The following is a 20,654-nucleotide window of genomic DNA, read 5'->3' as shown; positions in this document are numbered from 1 at the left end:
GTGGGAAGTTGCTGTATGACAAAGGGAGATCAACTCGATGATGGGTGATGCCTTAGAGGGCTGGGATGGGGAGGGTGGGGGGGAGTCACGGGAGGGAGGGAATATGGGGATATGTGTATAAATACAGCTGATTGACTTTGGTGTACCTCAGAAACTGGTACAAGAGTGTAAAGCAATTATATTCCAATAAAGAGCCAAAAAAAAAAAAAGATTATGTTCTTTCTTTCACCTCACATCCATCAGGATGGCTACTATAAAAAAACACAGGAAATAACAAGTGTTGGTGAGGATGTGGGGAAAGTGGAACCCATGTGCACTGAGAATACAAATTGGTGCAGCTTCTATGGAAAACAGCATGGCAGTTCCTCAAACAACTAAAAATAAAATTGTCATATGATCCAGCAAGTCCACGTTTGGTATCTATCCAGAAGAACCGAAAGCAGGGGCTGGAAGAGATGTTTATACACCCACGTTCATAGCATCGTTGCAATAGCCGAAAGGTGGAAAAGTGTCCATCGCTGGATGAACGAATAAACAAAATGTGCTCTATCCACACAATGGAATATTATTCAGTCTTAACAAGGAAGGAGATCTGGACACACGCTGCAACATGGATGAACCTTGAGGACATTACGCTCAGTGACATAGGCCAGTCACGAAAAGACAAATCCTGTACGAGTCTACTTATACGAGATACCCAGAGTGGTCAAGTTCATAGAGACAGCAAGCAGGATGGTGGTTGCCAGGGGCTGGGAGGTTGGAGGAATGGGAAGTCGTTTCATGGGTACAGGGTGTCGGTTTTGCAAGATGAAAAGAGTTCTGGAGATGGATGGGGGTGAGTGTATTTAACACCACTGAATTGTACATTTAATAAAAGTGGTTAAGATGGTAAATTTTATGTTATGCGTATTTTACCACAATAAAAAAAGTGAGAAAAATAAGATTACAATCTAGCACTTTCCTCTGAACTTTTTCCTCTTGGAAGCATTCCACCTGCCAGAGAGAAAGTGAGCACATCAATTGCTGTGGTGGGAACGGACCCACGAAATCAGCTGCCATTTCTCAAAAAATTCCCCGAGGACTGGTGAGACCAAATAGGTGAACACCCAGAGCGAGGAGCACTTGGGGAGGAGTCAGGGGTGGGGTGGGGATGGGCGAGGGAGGGTGGGATGGGTGCACGACCCAGGCGGGAGGACAAGTGGGCACGTGCAGCTGGGGAGCCAGGAAGTGCATCCTCCCCAGGCCTGTTTCACTCTGTGGATTTCCCCACAGAGCGTCCACCTGTCGCCTGACGTCTCAAAATGTAAGTGTTCGCTCAGAATGAAAGAAATGTGAATTAAAATGACACAGGTACCATACGTCACCCCTTAGATCAGTGGAGATCTGATGGGTGGACAACACCTTAGGCTGGGGAGGGAGTGGAAGATGGGTGTCCACGGCTGGAGGGACTCCACATCTAGAAACGTTTGCTGGGCAATGTGGCCATGCCTGTCAGAGATACAGCTGTACGTGTCCTTTGACACAGCAGACATACCCGCACGTCCGTGAAATGATGCAAATAACAGGACAATCCCGGCAGCCTTGTTTAATCATAATAAACAAGATTATGATGTAGGCTCCAGTTCTTTTCTGAGAGGCAGCCCAGAACCGGCAGAGGCCAGGCAAAGGGACGAGAGTCATCTGGCTGTAGGTTCTGGGGTGTGTGTGTGTGAGATTAGTCTGGCTTCACGACCCTCAGATCCCACGGGAGAAGGACCGACAGGCTGGAGAGATCGCCCCACCTACGAGAAAGGAGCTGGCTGGCAGGACGCTGGCCCCTGAGGGCGGAGGTGTGGGTACCAGCATTTCATCCCCCTGTCATGTCTGTCCTTTCTTTTTCTCCTCCGTCTCCACCCTCCCAGCCACAGAGCTGTGCTAGAGCTCAGTCTTCTAGGGGATCCTGGGATCTCCCCAGGATGGGACTGGGGGAGTCTCTGGGGAGGGGGTAGTGTCAGTCAGCCCTTCACTGTTTAACCTGCGCTTCTGTTTTCCTCAAAATAAAGTTTATTGAAATAATACACACACATTCATACACACACGTGTGCACGCACAGGCGCTCCCAGCACATCAGAGGGAAGAAGCACCACTGATCAAGAAGAGAGAGGCAGGGAGCACCGATGGTGGGCTTCTCAAAGTGCGGTCCTGGAACCCACTCCAGGGAACCCCACTCCCCCCACCTGAACCTGGGGAGCACATGAATGTGAAGATTCCTGGGCCTTTCCCCAAACCCACTGGGTCAGAATGTCTAGGGGTTCATGTTTAACAAGCACTCTTATACATATGGAAAATCCAACAACCACTGGCTTGGGGTGTTTCTTCATTCTGAGAGAACTGAGCCCCTTTCTCAGCAGAGTTTAAATAACACCCACATCCAACTCTTAAAAATTACAGTTCACAAAGTACATCAAATCATATAAATTATCATTTGCAAGGCTTAGCTCTGAAACGAGCAAGGCTGAGGCTTTTGAGCCATGCAAAATGGGAGGGGAGATATTGTGACAGAGCTCCTGATTGCTCGTCTGCACATGGCAGCCAGGATGGTCACTGGCAGGACTCCCCCCGCTTACAATCCTTCCAGCCTTCTTCCCATTGCTTTTCAGATAAAGATCAAAACCCTTATGATGACACCAAGGAGGCCTACTTGTCACTTAGCCCTCCTCCTTCCCACTATGACTTCTGGACACCCTGGTTTTCTCTCAGTCGCTTGGGCTCACAATACGCTCTTCCACCCCAGGGCCTTTGCACATGTTGTTCCCATTCTCCTTTGTTTAGTTACATAGTCTAACTGGTCTTCCATATTCCTTTCCTTTAGAGTCCCAGTGTTGGAATGGAATCAGTCACACCTTTGTGGGATCATTTGACTTATTTCTCTCTCTCCTGGCAGCTTCCTGATTGCAGGGCCATGTCCAGTTCTGCCATCACTATGTCCCTAGGCTTGCCTCGGTGCTGAGCCTCTGGATAAATATTGTGCAATGAATGAGTGATAACAACAGTTATCACTGTTGACTATAAACAGTCCTCACTAGCCTGGCTATAAACAGGCTTCCCATTGCCTTTAGGGAACCAAATGCCTTACAGGATATAGAAAAAAATTCTGGACAGTAAAACCCTGCAAATATCAATATCGACTTTTCCCTGAGCCAAATGATTACAAGTGACTTTTATTTTCTTCCTTATGTTTTGCTTTCTCCCAATTTTTAAAAACGGGAAGCATGTAACTACCTTCCATTATCAGAAAGAGTAAATGATATCAAGTTATTACGATACCAACAATCAAAACAATATGTCAGCCTTGCTGATGGGTAGAAACCTTTATAAGCATGACTGCCTATTCTTTAGGATTGATCCAGGTAAATAAAACAATCTTTTTTATTTGCTAGATGTAACCTCTGGGTAATTGCAAGGATGACTTTTTATTAATATATATCCTTGAATTTTATTGAGTGGGATGACTTCTAGTGGCATCAATAACATAAACTATAAACTGACTGCTGAACTATCCCTCGGATGGCTCATAGGTAGTCAAGGGTGATCCTTCTGCTCGGAAAGGCCCAGTGAAGTCAGCAGAGGGGCAATTTTTACCTTGCCTTGTTTTATAAAACTGGAAAACATTGGCATGTCTGCAGGTTTCAGTTCTTCAAAACGGACCCATGTCCCCAGACCCCTCTTTAGAGCAAATCTCCTCTTCCAAACCCATTTAAGCTTTGGGAAAATGATTTGTCTAAGAGAAAACAGAAGCACCCAGCAAAAGTCTATCCCCAGGACGCTTGGCAATTCATGTATCATCTGTACTCCAAGGAGCCAAAATGAGCTCGCGCTTCTGGAAATGCAACCGATTCCTTCATAAATCAATGTGACTGCTGCTGGCGGTGGTGGCCTATTTCTTAAACTAAGTCCGAGGAGCAGTAAGCAGTCAATTATTTTTGTACAACGAATGCAACTCAATTTCTGTCTAGTTAATAACTGTCCTCATTGGTTCCCTTTTCCAAATGGCTCGTTAATGTCAGTGGATCCTCATTGCAGCCCCATGTGCCTCTGAGGATTCCTCTCAGTCTCTGTTTTGTGAGACGGTAATAATGATCGTGGTGTCATTTACTGAGCACCACCTGCCAGGCTCTTTATGTGCATTTCTCACTTAATCCTCACAACAACCGCTGTGAGGTAAGAGGTTTACAGATGGGGAAAATGAGCTCAGAGTGATCAAGTAATCTGCTTGAAGACACTCAGCCACAAAGAAGCCCAGTGAGATTCAAACCCAGGTATGCTTATCTCCAAAGCCTGTGCTTTTCAAAATTACTACAGTTTTCTAATATCATACTCAGGTTCAAAACAGAGATCTCTGCCTCTACTTAACCAGACAGGAAATAAAACTACTGCAAATCTATGCCTTGTTATGATAAAGGAGAAACTGCAATTCTTCTTCTTCTTTGTCCCCCGACTTTGCACCCTGCACAGATTTTCTGTGTCCTTGAATGGAGACCTTCGTCATGGAGGAGAATCTCAAGGGGAGGTTCATGGAGTTATTTTTAAATCTGTTGAGTTTATGATAAACATTCTCAGAAAACTAGGAATAAAGGGGGAAACTTCTCACTTCGAAAGAACATGGATAAAAAACCTACAGCTAACCTTGTACTTAATGGTGAAAGACTGAACGCTTTCCCCTAAGGTCAGGAACAAGCAAATATAAAGATTTATACTGCTCTTGACATATATACACTACCGACTGTAAAACAGATAGCTAGTGGGAAGTTGTTGCATAACACAGGGAGATAAACTCGATGATGGGTAATGACTTACAGGGCCAGGATGGGGAGGGTGGGAGGGAGTTGCGGGAGGGAGGGGATATGGGAATATATGTATAAACACAGCTGATTCACTTTGGTGTACCTCAAAAACTGGCACAAGAGTGTAAAGCAATTATATTCCAATAAAGAGCTTTAAAAAACAAACAAAGATTTATACTGCTGTTATTCAAAAGAGTCCTGGAAGTCTTAACCAGGGAAATAAAGCAAAGAAAGGAAACTATAGACATTCAGATCTCCTTTTCTTTCCTTCTTCTTTTTTTTTTTTCAGACTTCCTTTTCTGAAAGGAGAAATAAAGCTATTCTTTTTTTGCAGATGACATGACTGTTTATGTATAAAATCCCAAGAAATCTACAAAAACCTTATATAGAAAGTTCAGTTAAGGTTGCAAGAAATCAAGAAGCATACAAAAATCAACTGTATTTCTACATACTGTCAATGAACATGTAGACACCAAAATTAAAGATATAATACCATTTACAATCACACCAAAAAAAAAAAGAGAGAGAGAAATACTTAAGTGTAAATCTAACAAAACATGCACAGGACTTGTATGCTGAAAACTACAGAACACTTATGAGAGACACCAAAGACCACCTGACTAAGAGGAGAAATATACCATGTTCATGAATTGGAAGACAACGTAGCAGGATATCAATCATTCTCACATTGATATATAGGATTAAACACAATTCCAATCAAAATTACAGCATAATATTTTGTATATATAGACAGGCTTACACTAAAATGTAAATGGAAAGGCAAAGGAAACAGAATAGGTTAAAATTTTTTTTAAAGAAGAGTAACGTGGGAGGAATCACTCTACCTGATTTAAGACTTCTATAGTAATCAAAGCTGTGTCATATTGGTAGAGGGATTGACACATAGATTCATGAAACAATAGAAAAATCAGAAATAGCCCCCATAGAAGTATGGCCAGATTATTTTTGACAAGCTTGCAAAAGCAATTCAATGGAGAAAGGACAGTCTTTCCAACAAATGGTCTGGGGACTTCCTAGGTGGCGCAGTGGTTAAGAATCTGCCTGCCAATGCAGGGGACATGGGTTTGAGCCCTGGTCCAGGAAGCAATTAAGGCTGTGCGCCAGAACTATTGTGCCTACACTCTAGAGCCCGTGAGTCACACCTATTGAGCCCATGCACCACAACTACTGAAGCTCATGCGCCTACAGCCTGTGCTCCACAGCAAGAGAAGCCACCACAATGAGGAGCACAATGAGGAGCACAATGAAGAGTAGCCCCCGCTCTCCGCAACGAGAGAAAGCCCATGTGCAGCAATGAAGACCCAATGCAGCCAATAAATAAATGAATAAATAAATAAATAAATTTATAAAAAACAAACAAAAACAACAGAAACAAATGGTTCTGGAACAGCTATATACCCACATGTGATAAAAGTGAACTTTGACCTAAACCTCACATCATAAACAAAAGTGAACTCAAAATGGTTCATATATTTAAACATGAAACTATAAAACACTTAGAAGAAAACATAAGAGAAAATCCTCAGGATCAAGGACTTGGTGGCATATTCTTAGACATGACACTAAAGGCATGATCTATAAAAGAAAAAAAAATTACCTGGGCTTCATCAAGTTAAAACCTTTGCTCTGTGAAATATTCTGCTAAGAGTATGAAAAGACAAGCTATGGATGGGAGAAAATATTTGCAAACCACCTATCTGACAAGGGACTCCTCTCTAAAATACATAAAGAATTCTTAAAACTCAATGGTAAAAAATCCAAACAATCCGATTAGAAATGGTTGAAAGACATGAAGAGATATTTCACCACAGAGGATACGCAGAAGGCGAGTAAGTACATGAAGAGACATTCAACATCACTACTGATCTGGGAAATGCAAGTTAAGACTATGATGAGATACCACTACACACTTACTAAAATGGCTAAAATGAAAGATGGTGTTTATATTGATTGCTGGTGAGGATGTGTCTCACGTGTTGCTGGTGGGAATGAAAAATGGTACAGCCACCCAGGATAAGAGTCTGGCACTTTCTCTACAAACTGAATATATATTAACATATATGTTAATCCATGCAATCATACTCCTGAGCTTTTATCTCAGAGAAATAAAAACTTATGTTCACACAAAAACCTGTACACAGGGACTTCCCTGGTGGCGCAGTGGTTAAGAATCCACCTGTCAATGCAGGGGACACAGGTTCAAGCCCTGGTCCAGGAAGATGCCACATGCTGTGGAGCAACTAAGCCCATGCAAAACAACTACTGAGCCTGTGCTCTAGAGCCTGTAAGCCACAACTGCTGAGCTCATGTGCTGCAACTACCGAAGCCCAAGTGGCTAGGGCCTGTGCTCCGCCAAGAAGAGAAGCCACTGCAATGAGAAGCCTGCACACCACGACGAAGAGTAGCCCCTGCTCACCGCAACTAGAGAAAGCCCGCGTGCAGCAATGAAGACACAACACATCCGAAAAAAAAAAAAAGAAATTAAAAAAATCAACAACAAGAAAAACCTGTACACAAATGTTTATAGTAGATGTATTCGTAACAGCCCCAAATGGAATCAAAATGTCCTTCAATACGTAAATGGTTAAACATAGGTGCTATGTCCATAACATGCACTAGTACTCAGCAATGAAAGAACAAGCTAACAACCTAAATGGATGTCAAGGGCATTACCCTGAGTAAATCAAGGGCATTACCCTGAGTAAAAAAAAATTAATTGCAAAGGTCATAGATTATAAAATTCCATTTATGTAACATTCTTAAAATGATGAAAATTATAGAGATGGAGAACAGATTAGTGGCTGTTGGGGCTTGTGAGGAGGTACTGTGAGTATAAAAGGAATATCACAAGGGAAACCTTTGATGGTGGACTATTTCTATATCTTGGTGGCTACATGCAAATCCATACATGTGATACAATGGCACAGAACTACACACGTTGTACCATTCTCTCTCTACTGTTTGTGAATCTATAATTATTTAAATAAATAAAAATAAAAATAAATAAATAATTGGGCTTTAAAAAAAAGAAAGAAAGAAAGAAATGAAATGAGAGAATGCTGAGGCTATGCCCAGGGCTTATCCTGACGTGGAGTAAGATCTTTACTACTTGGAGGTGGGCGGTGGGGTGGGGGGAAGGGCTCCGAGAGGCCCACAGTCTCCAGAAGCTCTGGAAAGGGCGAGAGGCCATTGCTTAAGCTGGGCACTTCAGGTGGCCATGGCTGCCGGACCTGGAGCAGGTGAATGTCAACCATCAGCTCTATGCCCACCTTCCAGATTGCCCCGTCAGGCTGCGGGGGAGGGGTGACTGGGTGGGACACTGCAGACGCTGCCGGCAAAGGACACTGTCCATCATGCTCTGTCTCACCGCGTGTGCCAGGGAGACCCAGCACTTCTCGTGACTGGTTATCAGGAGCACAGCAAGGAAGCTGTGGTGTTAGCCAGAGGCTGCGCTTTAGAAGAGACTGGGGTCCACAGAACAGTAAGGACTTTTGCGGGGGTGAGGGGTAGGAAGGGGTGGGGACTGGTTGGAAGAGGGCTTACCTCTAAAACAAGGTCTGAATCTTCATGCCTTCCAATCGTAGTACTTTTATTCAGGACAAAAAAGCCTTCTGCGCTCTTTAGGTAGGCTTTCATACTCTCTGCTTTCCCTATAAAAGGTTTTCAGGAAAAAATTTTGTCAGAGAACTACAGTCTTCTAAATTCAATATCATATTTAGAATGAATGAAATACACCATAATGTCCAAAGGGGAAATGAGCAGAGGTAGGAGTAGAGAGATGGATTTAACAATGATCACAGTTGTAATTTCGCACGTTTTTAAGACTGTCTTTTTAACGGTGGTATCTGGCATAGGTGAGCTTGGTTCTGATCATCAGAGGATATCCTTTATGTAACTCAGAGCACAAACAAGCAATAGCAAAAACAACCCAACAACAAATCTGAATCCCACTGATAACCGCTCCACCTCCCATTAAGCTTAGTTTGGGGTTAGTTATCTGACATAATCAAGTACTCAGTATTACTAAACCACCACTTACAAGCTCTGTGACTCTCGGTGAGTTACTTATTCCTCTCTATGCCTCAGTTTCCTCATCTGTAACATGGGGCTGACAATACACTGTATCCCAAAGAGTTGTGAGGACTAAATGTGAAGCATCTAGAATGCTGTTTGCTACACTAAATACCCATTTGTCCTGTAGATTATTAGATTAGTACTGTTATTAATCTTGGGCTTCCTTTTTTTTTTTTTTTTTTTTTTTTGGGCTGCATTGGGTCTTCATTGCTGCACTCAGGCTTTCTCTAGTTGCAGCAAGTGGGGCCTCCTCTTTGTTGTGGTGTGTGGGCTTCTCAGTGTGGTGGCTTCTCTTGTTGCAGAGCACGGGCTCTAGGTGTTTGGGCTTCAGTAGCTGCTGCAGTGTGTGGGCTCAGTAGTTGTGGCACTTGGGCTTAGTTGCTCCGTGGCATGTGGGATCTTCCCAGATCAGGGATTGAAGCTGTGTCCCCTGCATTGGCAGGCAGATTCTTAACCATTGCTCCACCAGGGAAGTCCCAATCTTGGGCTTCTTGAACTTTGACTCAAGGAACCCCAACCTCCTATAGAGCATCTCAAAGTGCAAAAGAGTCAGTCATCAAGGAAGTAGGCATTAGAAGATATTTTCTTTTTAAATCACTGCATTTCTTCTTATATTAGGTAGAAAAAAAAAGAATGATTTCCAAAGACAAAATATTAAGATTATAGCTTGGCTGTATGGTCAGGACTCTGTACATATCTTTTCCTGGTATTTTATTATGAAAATGTGAAACACACAGAAAAGTTGAAAAAAGTGGATCGTGACCTCCTATATAACCACCACCCAGATTCTATAACTGACATTTTGCTATTTTGCTTTATCACATATCTACCCATCTATCCATTTTATATTTTAATGCATTTCAAAGTAAGTCATATACATATTTTTTAAAACATAAAAATTTCAATGACTTCAGTAGGTTCCAACATGTTGTTGGTAATTCATATGATATTTGAATTCTGATCTGAGAGACGTCCAGCTACACAGTGTGATGTCCTCCATCTCAATGGCATGTCAAAGAAAGTCTCTTTTCAACCAAAAGGTCACTGAAACGTGAAGTTGTTGGACTGCGGATAAAAACAAAAGTTATCTAGGTGTGACCATAGAGGGTCTCGGGTCTGGCTCTGCTTTCCATCAACATCTCCATCATTGGGACTTCCCTGGTGGCATGGTGGCTGAGAATCCACCTGCCAAGGCAGGGAACATGGGTTCAATCCCTGGTCCAGGAAGATCCCACATGTCGAGGAGCAACTAAGCCCTTGAACCACAACTACTGAAGCCTGCATGCCCTAGAGCCCGCGTGCCACAACTACTGAGCCCGCGTGCTGCAATTACTGAAGCCCTCGCACTTAGAGCCCGTGCTCCACAACAAGAGAAGCTACCGCAACGAGAAGCCCAGGAACCACAACAAAGAGTAGCCCCCACTCACTGCAACTAGAGAGAAAAGACTGAGCGCAGCAATGAGGACCCAATGCAGCCCCCCAAAAACAAACAACAAACTCCCCCCAAACTCCAAAAAACTATCATCATTTCATCACTGAATCCCTACTATCTGCCAGGCACTGGGCTATCCTTTTACACACATGACCTCTTTTCATCCTGTGAACAACCCTGTGAGGTAGGTGTCAGTATTGTCTCACTCTACAGATGAAGAAACTGAGACTCAGAGAGGTTAAGGTCACACCATAGTAAGTGTGTGACAACTCTGGGCCTTTGCACGTAAATCATTGTACAAACCTCCACTGTTGCTGCTGGGGCAGAGTGGGGGTGGGGGAATTGCACCACCTGTTGACACTTGGGATATGTAATAACAGAAAGTCCCCGAAACCAGCATTCTATCCTCTGAAAGAAAGACAAGACCCTACCTGGGGTTAAGAGAAATAAAAATAAGAAGGATAGTTTCTATCTGTAAACTCTGAGGCATGTGGATGCCCCACAAATATTGATACTTTCATATAATGAGAAATTTTATTAAGTTCACTGTCATGAATATAGGGGAAAAGACATTTGCTCTTCCCAAAGAATCATGCTGTGTTGCCTTCAGTTATTAATCTTCAATTGCAGAGGACCATGTCATCAAGCAATACATTCATGCCTAATTAAACTAAAATGTAAACTTTCAAGAAATGTCTCTCCTGCAGGAAAACCACAGGAAATGCCACTAATCTAAAATTTAAAACTTGGACCACGCCCATATTTGTTTTTTAGCTCTCACCCCAGACGTCCCCAAGGCTGTGTATTCTCTCTGCTCAGATGTCCCCCCTCAGGGCAACCACCTGACCACCTGGCTAAAGGCACCCCCCTTCATGTTACTCCCCTGCTAGTTTTCCCCTGCTGTGTTTCATTACTTATCATTCTCTGACATTTTCTTGTTCCTTTATTTAGCTGTGTTTGCTGTTTGTTTCTTTTTCACTAAAGTGTATGTTCCTGGAAAACCAGAACTGTGTTGGTTTTGTTAGAAAGCAATTCTTCATGGGTATCTTGTGTTTGTACCCATCTTCAGAGCAAAGGCATTGAAAGATTTTGTCCTGCACTATCTTTCCAAGGATGCTTGTAAGGCAAACAGACTGGGAGGATATAGGCAATGTTTATGATAAAGATAACGGCTGCTTCTAGGACAAAAGTTGCACAGGTTTGCTAGCAGCCCCTTTCCAAGATTGCAGTTTCCTAAGTTCGGAGTTCCCTACCTGGCACACAGACCCACTGTGTGCACAGCACCCACCTTGGCGCCACCAAGGTTCTGCACCACCCTGAGGGACTTTCTGGGCAACGGGAACCAATGCGCATATGCACCTCTGGCTGCCCGTTCTGTGTCTGCTGTGCTGTGAGTAATAAGGTTCTTCGTTTCTGGCCCAGAAGTCTCTTGTCTTCTGCCAGTATCTATAAGCTGGGCAGGCTAACTTACTAACTTTCAAACAGGGTAAAACCTCAGACCCTTTGCAGTTCCTGACAGTTCTGTGCACTACCTCCTCACATAGTAGGTGCTTGGTAAACACTTGCTGAGTGAATGAAAATACAAATGACACCTCAAAGCAAGTGGATGCAGCCAGCTGGCTAGGGAGCTTTGACAGTAACTACCTTTCATTTTTCCTGTCAGTATCTATCCTAGATGACTTCTTGGAAAACCGAAATTCTATCTCTTTAGCTTTTGGATTGGACAATATTCTCTCCACTTAAATCTGGTCCTGTGCATCACCTGAAAACCCCGTAGAAAGTAATCTGAATATGTTTAGCTCTGTGACTTCGTTCTTGGTCCCGGCTACGGAGCACCAGCCACAGCAAAGAGCAAAAGCGCTTCAGTCATCTTACTGCCCCGGCCACTCTGAGTGGCTCAGAGCTGGGCTGTAGGAGCAAAATTTCTTTTGAGGGCCTCAAAGTTCAGGAGAGGTCGGGTCGAGGGCGTTGGGGGTGTGGGGGGGGGGGCGGTCTCTGACCACTGGGTGGGTGTTGTCCATAAATCAGGGGAAACAGAGGTTCCTCTCTTAGTCCCGCTGTACCCGCAAGACATCCAAAAGCTGGAGCCAAGGGGGAGCCTCAGGCTTCCGCACAGGCTACCTCGGGGTGGGGGGGGGTGGGTGGGCGGAGTCGGGTCTGCACTTAGGAAGGAAGGGTTGGTGTTGGGGCATCGTCTCTGGGGTGCTCCTGGCGACCCCAGGCCGGATCCCCCGCCTACCCCCAAGCCCTGACCTCGCAGGGCTGGCCCGGTCCGGCCCAGGTTTACCGCCCGCCGCCTGCTCCTGCGCCGCTCTCACCTGGCCGGAGGAAGAAGCCCTCGCCCCGTCCTCCGTGGAGAGCCCGGCCTGCTCGGGAGGCGCCGGGCCCGCTCCGGGCGAGGCCGCCCGGCCGCGCTCCCGTGGAGTCTCCAGCCGGCTACCCGCAGCCCGCGCGCCCGCCCGGCCTGTGTACGCGCGTCGCCATGGCAACGCCACCGGGCCGGCCGCGCTGGTGAGGGGCGTGGCCTGCGCGGCTCCAGAGGGCGAGGGGCGGCGCGCGGGCAGCACCCGGCGTATTACAGCCAGGCTGCAGCTCCGCGAGCCCTCCCCGGCCTGCCGCGCTAGATCCCCAGCCCCATTTCACGGATGGGAAACAGGCTCAGTGTTCACAGAGGTAGCGGATGGGTGGGGTGGAAGGAACCATTTGGAAAGAATGAAGGATTCTTCCAAGTGCTACGGAAAGGATATTTACAAGCCCACAACCCTACTGCTCCTGTCCTTCTCTGTCGAAACTGACGTTGATTCCTTCATTCGTTCTTTACGTCTGCAAACATCACCTGAGTGCCTACAGGTGTCAGACGGTGGCCCCAGTGTTGACCTGGATCAGATCCTTAAGAAGTCCCCCCCCCAACGGGCACAGGACTGGGGGGATGGAGTGTGTGGAGAAGACCTGCAAATCCCAACTATCTTCTCTCACCTTTTCCAGATCAACCCCTTCTTCCTGGGAGCAGAACAACCCCACTGACTACCTGCAGGATGCCTCATTTCCCTGGCACAAATGACTGGCAAGGTGACCCCAAGACAAACTCAAAACATTTATCTAAGAAAGATGAAAGATGGCAGCCTCCACCCTACTCAATTAGAAGAAGATATGAGAGAAAAATCACGGAAATCGACATGGGAAGGAATATATGGTAAAGATGCTTGCACATGCCTAGAGATTCTTAGAAATGCAGGTTCCCTGGCACAGACCTCAGAGATTCTGATGAAGCAGATCTGGAGCATGGTCCGGAGCATGGTCCAGAGCATGGTCCAGGAGTGCATTCGTAGCATTCTTGCAAATTCCTTGTGCATTTGTTAAAAGCTTGGCAAAACCCCAGGATTTATTCAACCCTGCCGTTGAATCGCAGAGACCTCCCAGAACCTTTCTCTAGAAATCTCTTTCTGGCCCTCAGTCAGCATGGAAGGTTCTGCCTCAGTTAGTTCCCTTCAACCAGAAGGACCCTAGGAAAGTATAAGGAGTGACCACAGAGGCTGTGGCATGAGTGATAACTTCAGAGGAACAGGGAGGGTCAGGCTCAACTCCCAAGGCACATTTCTGCCTCAGGGCCTTTGCATTTACTGTTTCTCCTCCCTACCAGGCACTTCCCCCAGAGGTCTCCTTCAGCTCCTTTGTTTTTTTATTTTTTATTTTTTTAAGAACATTTATTGATATATAATTGACATACAACAAACTGCATATACTTAAAGTGTACAATTTGATTTTTTTCTTATTAGTAATGTAAAAAATATGGAATGCTTCATGAATTTGTGTGTCATCCTTGCGCAGGGCCATGCTAATTTTCTCTGTATTGTTCCAGTTTTAGTATATATGCTGCTGAAGCGAGCACTCCTTCAGCTTCTTTAGATTTTTATTCAGAGCTCACCTATTTAAAATGGTCTTGGAATTCCCTGGTGGTCCACTTGGTGCTTCCACTTCCAGGGGCCTGGGTTCAATCCCTGGTCAGGGAACTAAGATCCCGCAAGCCCCATGGCACGGCCAAAAAACAAAAACAAAACAAAATAAAACAAAACAAAAATACAGTGTGAACAAAATAAAAACCTCACTCTGTTGCTCTTCCCTTCATCATATCATTTATCATCTAACATGCCATTTATTTAGTTTATTGATCTTATTTACTGTCTATCTCCCCACTCCCAACTCCCCTCCGCCCCCCCAACTTAAGCTCCATGAGGGCAGGGATTTTTTTTCTCTTTTGTTCACTGCTGTATTTCCAGTACCTCGGACAGTGCCTGAATGAATGAATGAATGAATGAACAAGTGAGCAGGGGCAGCCCTTGCCACCCGCCCACAGCCTTGCCTCCTTCTGCTTGGGCTGCTGAGCTGAACTGTCCTTACCCCAGGACCTAGGCTTCCCCAGTCAGGGCCCTCCCCAGCCCCACCCCCACCTCCATGCATGTCTTTAGTGTCATCAGCATGAGCACAGAACACAAACTAGCTCACTGTCAGCCCGAGTGAGCCCACCCAGGCCGGCCTGGAGCCAGGGTAGCCCATGGCCCACCGATAGGCCTGAGAGAGCATATGTTGCGACTAGTCCATCTCACAATAAGGAAATACGAAACCGAGAACAAAGCTGACATTCAGACACTTGATTGGACCCCGCTCCCTGCAGGATACCATGGTTATCTCAAAGGGTGCGTGAAAGTCTTAAAACTCAGTTCCATGTCATCTACTTAAATTTCAAAACCAGAAAATGAAACACCCCGATAACTTTCGGCTTTATAACAGCATGTCCTGGACTGAATGAGAGTTGTACCTTGCGATGATGGGGTGTTAAAAATACTGCCCCTGGGGAATTCCCTGGCGGTCCAGTGGTTAGGACTTGGTGCTTTCACTGCTGTGGCCTGGGTTCAATCCCTGGTGGGGGAACTAAGAACCCGCAAGCCACATGGTGTGGCAAAAAAAAAAAAAAAAAAAACCGCCCCTGAAGACAAAAAAAATAGAGGTTTATAGATTAAATGGACTCAGTGGATGCCTGTAATCAATCAATCTTATTGAGCTCTGGGTGGCTACGAAGGCCGTACTGTATCTCCATCAACATCAGAACGCCGGCGTCTGAAGGGCCTGGGTTCGGGTCCCAGGTCCATTGTTCCCAGCTGTCCTCATAATGGTGAAGCGAGTGATGTTCACTCAGGGCTTTCCACCTGTCGGGCTCTGTCTCAGTCCTTCCCTTGGATCATCTCATTTAATCCCCACCATAATCCAGTGCAGTAGGTGTGTGTGAAATACCTAGAACAGTGAGCTCTGCAGAGAAGCACTCAAAAAGGTCGCGATGGGTATTATTTCCATCAAATCACTCCCATTTGAACAGGAAAATAAGGCTCAAAAGACATGCAGTTATGTGCCCAAGGTGGCACAGCCAGAAAATCTGGCAGGATTTGAATCTAGATGACTGTGATGGGAAGGTATTTTCCCTGAGAACTACAGGGGACAGCTGTCACAACCACGAGACACTCATGCTTGCCACCTGCTTTCAGCTCAGCCCCGAACAGGCTGGGCTCCCGGCTGTCCTGAAGTTTAGACAGTGCCTGCGGCAAAAGGGGAAGGGGGCTGAGCCCGGGAGGGGGCAGCTGGGGCCTGCCACCCAGCTCTCCTGCCACCCACTGGGCTCCTTCCTGCAGGTCCTCTGCCCCATAAAATCTCGTTCTGCCCCAGTTACCTTCCCTGAGCTGTCCTTGACTGCGGAGAGCCCATACACTGTGCCCCTCCCCAGACCTGCCTGTTGGCCCCTGTATTCCAACAAGAAATGAATGCTCAGCCTTTAAGGGGTAAGAGAGCCAGAGAAAGAGCTGGAACAGGAGAAAGGGAGAGAAAGAGAGAGAGCACACGAAGGGCAGGAAGTAGCTAAGCTGTTGAGTAGGGTGACAGATGGGAGAGCAAAGGGCCACTAGAGACTCCACGGTACATTAATAACCTGACCCTATGGGCTAAGGAAATGCAGGTTTTTACACACACTCACAAAAATAAATTCAAACCACAAAAGAACAGCTGGTAACTGAGGCCTTCTGCATCTGTGCTCACCCCCTTCTCCTGGCAGAAAATGAGAAAACACCCAGCTTTTTTTCACACAGACAAGGCTGGTTTGGGACATTCATTATTCTTGCAAATCAACGCTTGGCCGGGGGAATCAGTCTGTATGTTCTGTTTGAAAACTGCAGATGAAGGGTGCCAATCCCACCTCTGAAGGGCCTGGTTTCGTTTGTTTTATTCTATCTGTGTGTCACTTCTCTACCTGTAAAATGGAGATAATAACAGCATTGACTGTGGAGATTAAACGGGTTAATATGTGTGAAGTTACTAAACTGTGCCTGATACCACAGACTCCCTCTGTGAATGTTTGCACGTTGCACATTGTCTGTTTTTGTGTGTTTGTTTTTTTATTGTTTTCTTGATGATATGAGAGGACAGCCCAAGCTCAACCTGGTCACAAACACCCTGGGGAGAACTTTGATTTACATCGTCTCAGACCCAACCTAGAGCAGTCTTGACCTCTGAACAGTCCCATATCATCTTACTTGTTGCCCAGGGACCTTTCTGGGTGTGGGTGTCAGAGGCAGGCTGAGCTCCTCCCCTGACCCCTGCTAGAGGGATTCTGAGAATCCAGCTGGTCTCGGTGGGGTGGCACCTGCAGGACAACTCCATAAATTCGACTTCCAGGCATTTGGGCGAACAAACCTCCACTACTTTTTTTTTTTGAGATTAACAATGAACAATTATGAATGAGGTTAACAAAGCCAGCTAATATTTATTGAGGCTTGTAAGGTACCAGCTGCTATGCCATGCACCGCTTTCTTTATTTAATTCTTAGCCCAATCCATTTTACAGAAGCAGGCACAGAAAACCAAGTAACTTGCCCAGTTATAAATCTTGTAAGTAAATGGGTCCAGGATTCGAACCCTAGCTGTTTGACTCTAGCATATTGTCTTTTTGGTAAACTTTTTTTTTCCAAAAAATAATATACATCTTGAAAAGTGCACAAATCATAAGTTTTCACCTGAAGAATTTCACAAAGTGTGTATGCCCACCCAGATCAAGAAGCAGAACATCACCAGCCCCACCAAGAAGTCTCCTTGTGCTCCTTTCTGGTCCTCCTGCTCCCACTAGTCTGACTTCCAATATCATAGATTAGTTCTGCTTGTTTTTGAACTTCATGTAAATGGAATCACACAGATTCCATTTGCTGCCTGGTTTCTTTCACCCAACTATTTGAGATTTGACCATGTTATCTGATGTAGCTGTGGTTCATTCATTCTCATTATTGTACTGCATCACACACTATTAGTTATCTATTCCTGTGGAACAAATTACTTAATGGCTCCAAACAACACACTTATTACGTCACAGTTTCTGTGGGTCAGGAGCCTGGGCACTGCTAAGCTGGGTCCTCGGATCAGAGTCTCTCTGCAACCAGGGAAGTGGCCGGGGCTGGTGTCTCATCTGAGGCGCCACTGGGGAAAGATCTGCTTTCCAGTTCATGTGGCGGTTGGTGGGATTCAGTTCCTCGAGAGTTGTTAGTCTGAGGGCCTCACCTCCTTGCTGGCTGTTAGCCAGAGATCCTGCACTGTTTCTTGCATGGTGGGCCTCTCCGTAAGGCGGCTTGCTTCAGCAAAGCCAGTTTGAGTCCATAAAGAAAGTCTCCTGGCAAGATGGAAGTTATAATCTCCTGTAACATAAGCACAGAAATGACATCCCCTTCACCTTTGCAGCATCTACTGATTAGAAGTAAGGTACAATCCTGCCCACACTCAAAGGAAGGGCACACAGAAGTGTGAACACCAGGATAATTGGGGGTCCTTGTGTATGTCTTTTGGCATGCGCGTGTACACATATCTCTTGGGTATATACCTAGGAGTAGAATTTCTCGGTCATGCGTATGTCCAGATTTACGAGATTTCCGCCAAACGGTAGAGCACATGCTTTAAATACACTCCTCCCCTCTCTCCTTACAGAAGGGGTGTTTGACCTGGGGCTCCTTGGGATGGCAAGTCCTAATTCTGGCCCCATGTGAGAATCACCGAATTCCCGGGTTGATTCTCCAGACTTTCTGCTCGTTTAAGGGCTTGAATACTGGAAGGTCCAGTATTCAACTGGACGGGTTGGAAGGTCCACTCCATGAAGTGAGGATCCCTGTGTCCCTGGTGCCCGGAACAGTACCTGGCATGTAGTTGGCACTCAATAAATACTTTTTTGATTAAGTGTGTTTAGGAAATACTGTTCAAGAGATGGGCCCCAGGGAGGGTATAAGCTGCTTAAATGGGGAGGAAACTTTGATGTGTCTGAGCCTGTGTGCATTTTTCTGGGAAGAGGGCCCAGAGCCTCAACCAGATTTCTCCCCAACAAAGGTTAAGAGCCGCTGTGATTGGATAATGTCCAGTTTAGGTATTTTATCACATGAAGAAAGAATTGGTCCCAGGGTAGAAGACATGGGAACTGTGTACAAGGCCCTGTGGTCTTTAGAAGTAAAAAGTGAGGCAGTGCTTGCCTGGGGCAGCTCATAAACTGACACCTTGCTTGTTTTGACCTTGGACCCGTGGTAGCTCTTTTGGTACGTCTAGCAACTGCCTGGCCTCCTGGGACCCTTCCCGTGTCTGTTTGTTGAACAGAAAATTCCAGAAGGCCTCGGTGCCCTGCGTTTCCGTCAGTGGCCAGCCAACAGGAGTCCTACCTTTTGAGAAAGCCCCTTTCAATCAACAGAAAGCTTCCCAGTGTATCTGGTTTGAGATAACCTCATCCTTTGTTACCTTCTCTCTTGTTTTCTGGAGGTTTCTCAGCATCTCGCTGCTGTCTGCATTCTTTTCTCATGTGAACAGTGCACCTATTTTGAGCATTTTGTCATTGTTGTTTTGGGTCATTCCCGTCACACAGTTTTTATCTTGCTTTCCAGGCAGATCAACCTCGTGCCTCTCTAGACAGTGCTTCTCAGGTTTCCTCTGAATCATTTCATTTGGTCTAAATGTGTCCAGTTTTTCCACCTTCCTCACTGCACTTCACATAGACCCTCTCTTTTCCCCAGAACAACCATTCTTTTCTTTCTGATCCCTCACACCAATCCTCATCTTTCACCATGTTTTCTGACTTCTCCTAAGAACTGATTGTTTTTTGAAACTTAAGCCTCAAAAATCATCCCTTCTAATCTGGGTCTGAATTTGGATCACGGTCAAGAAGCAGGGGAGACAGGAATGTTCCTGGGTAATTAGGATCCTTGGCAGAAGGGCTGAGTGTTCATCAGGGGGTCAGAGGGACCTGGGGATGGAGGGGGAGGTACAATCTTCTGCCTGGCGTAGGGCTTGGGGGTGGGGGTGGGGGTGTCAGGAAAGGCACTAAGAAAAAAGGAAGCATTTGACCTGAGTTTTGAAGGATGAGTAGGATTTCAGGAGGTAGAGCAGGGAGAAAGTGTATGGTACAAAGAAGGAGCAGCGGGAGTGGAGGCTAGAAGATGAGTAATAAGAGAAGCTAAGTACAGTAGTACAGAAGGAGAGCAGCAGCCAGTTTGCTGAAATTGGCCCATGGTCAGTCCTCAGATATGTTTATTTGGCTTTCCCAGTGTGTTAAAGGACTTTTAACTTGTCGCTGAAAGGATAGGTCTCTTTCTGTGAAGTGACAGAGAAACTGGTTTAAACTGGCCTCAGCATGAAAGCAAATTCACCGATTACCATAAATGAGGGAACCTCTGGGTTCAAGCCCAAATGATCTCATCAGGCCTTGGCCTCTCTCCAGCTCTCAAGAATGCTTTTATCCATGTGGATCCAACCTTAGACAGAATCTCTGTATAATGGTCACAAAAAGGCTGCCATAGCTCCAGCCCTTACATCTTCTCAGCTTTGAATTCAATGGGGGAAGGATGAAAGTCTTTTTCCTAAGCTTCCCCCAATGGCTTCACTGCTTCTTATTTTCTCTGAGTGGGTCACAAGCCCGCTCCTGAGCCAATTACTGTGGCCCAGGAGACTGCTGTGCTCTGACTGGCTGAGCTTGAGTCGTGTGCCCATCCCTGCAGCCAGAGGTGGAATCAAAACCATCTCTGAGAAACTGGACTAAAACCAGGAGAAAGGTGTGGTCTCCAAAGGGGGATCATAACAACATAACATTTTAGAAGAGAGGTGAATTTTTATTAGGTGACAAAAACTTCAGATGTCTACCACAGTGGCCAACATGTACGGATCACTAACATCTGGATTTACGCCTTTTTTGGGAAAATGGGAAAATCTGGCTATACCTGGGCTCTCTTCTTGCATATAGAGCAATAA

At 45.6% G+C, this 20,654-nt stretch overlaps 1 protein-coding gene and 1 non-coding gene across 2 annotated transcripts in view; both read right to left on the bottom strand.

Annotated features, from left to right (window-relative positions):
- The window catches only part of FHAD1 (forkhead associated phosphopeptide binding domain 1), a 140,699-nt gene extending 127,897 nt beyond the window's left edge, over window positions 1-12,802 (bottom strand). The window contains exons 1-2 of the mRNA XM_057723042.1: window positions 12,669-12,802; window positions 8,388-8,494 (exon numbers count right to left, since the gene is read on the bottom strand). Coding sequence (XP_057579025.1) covers window positions 8,388-8,480 — 93 coding nt within the window. The 5' untranslated portion in view covers window positions 8,481-8,494; window positions 12,669-12,802. The remainder of the gene's footprint in view (window positions 1-8,387; window positions 8,495-12,668) is intronic.
- A 1,331-nt stretch (window positions 12,803-14,133) lies between these two features.
- Window positions 14,134-14,239, bottom strand: LOC130842517 (U6 spliceosomal RNA). Its single transcript, XR_009050459.1, has one exon. It is a non-coding gene; the product is annotated as a U6 spliceosomal RNA (small nuclear RNA).
- Between the last annotated feature and the right edge of the window lie 6,415 nt (window positions 14,240-20,654).

Source organism: Hippopotamus amphibius, chromosome 1 (assembly GCF_030028045.1).
Source record: "Hippopotamus amphibius kiboko isolate mHipAmp2 chromosome 1, mHipAmp2.hap2, whole genome shotgun sequence".
NCBI lineage: Eukaryota > Metazoa > Chordata > Mammalia > Artiodactyla > Hippopotamidae > Hippopotamus > Hippopotamus amphibius.
The sequence above is the reverse complement of the archived record's forward strand: the minus strand, read 5'-3'. Positions and strand labels throughout refer to the sequence as shown.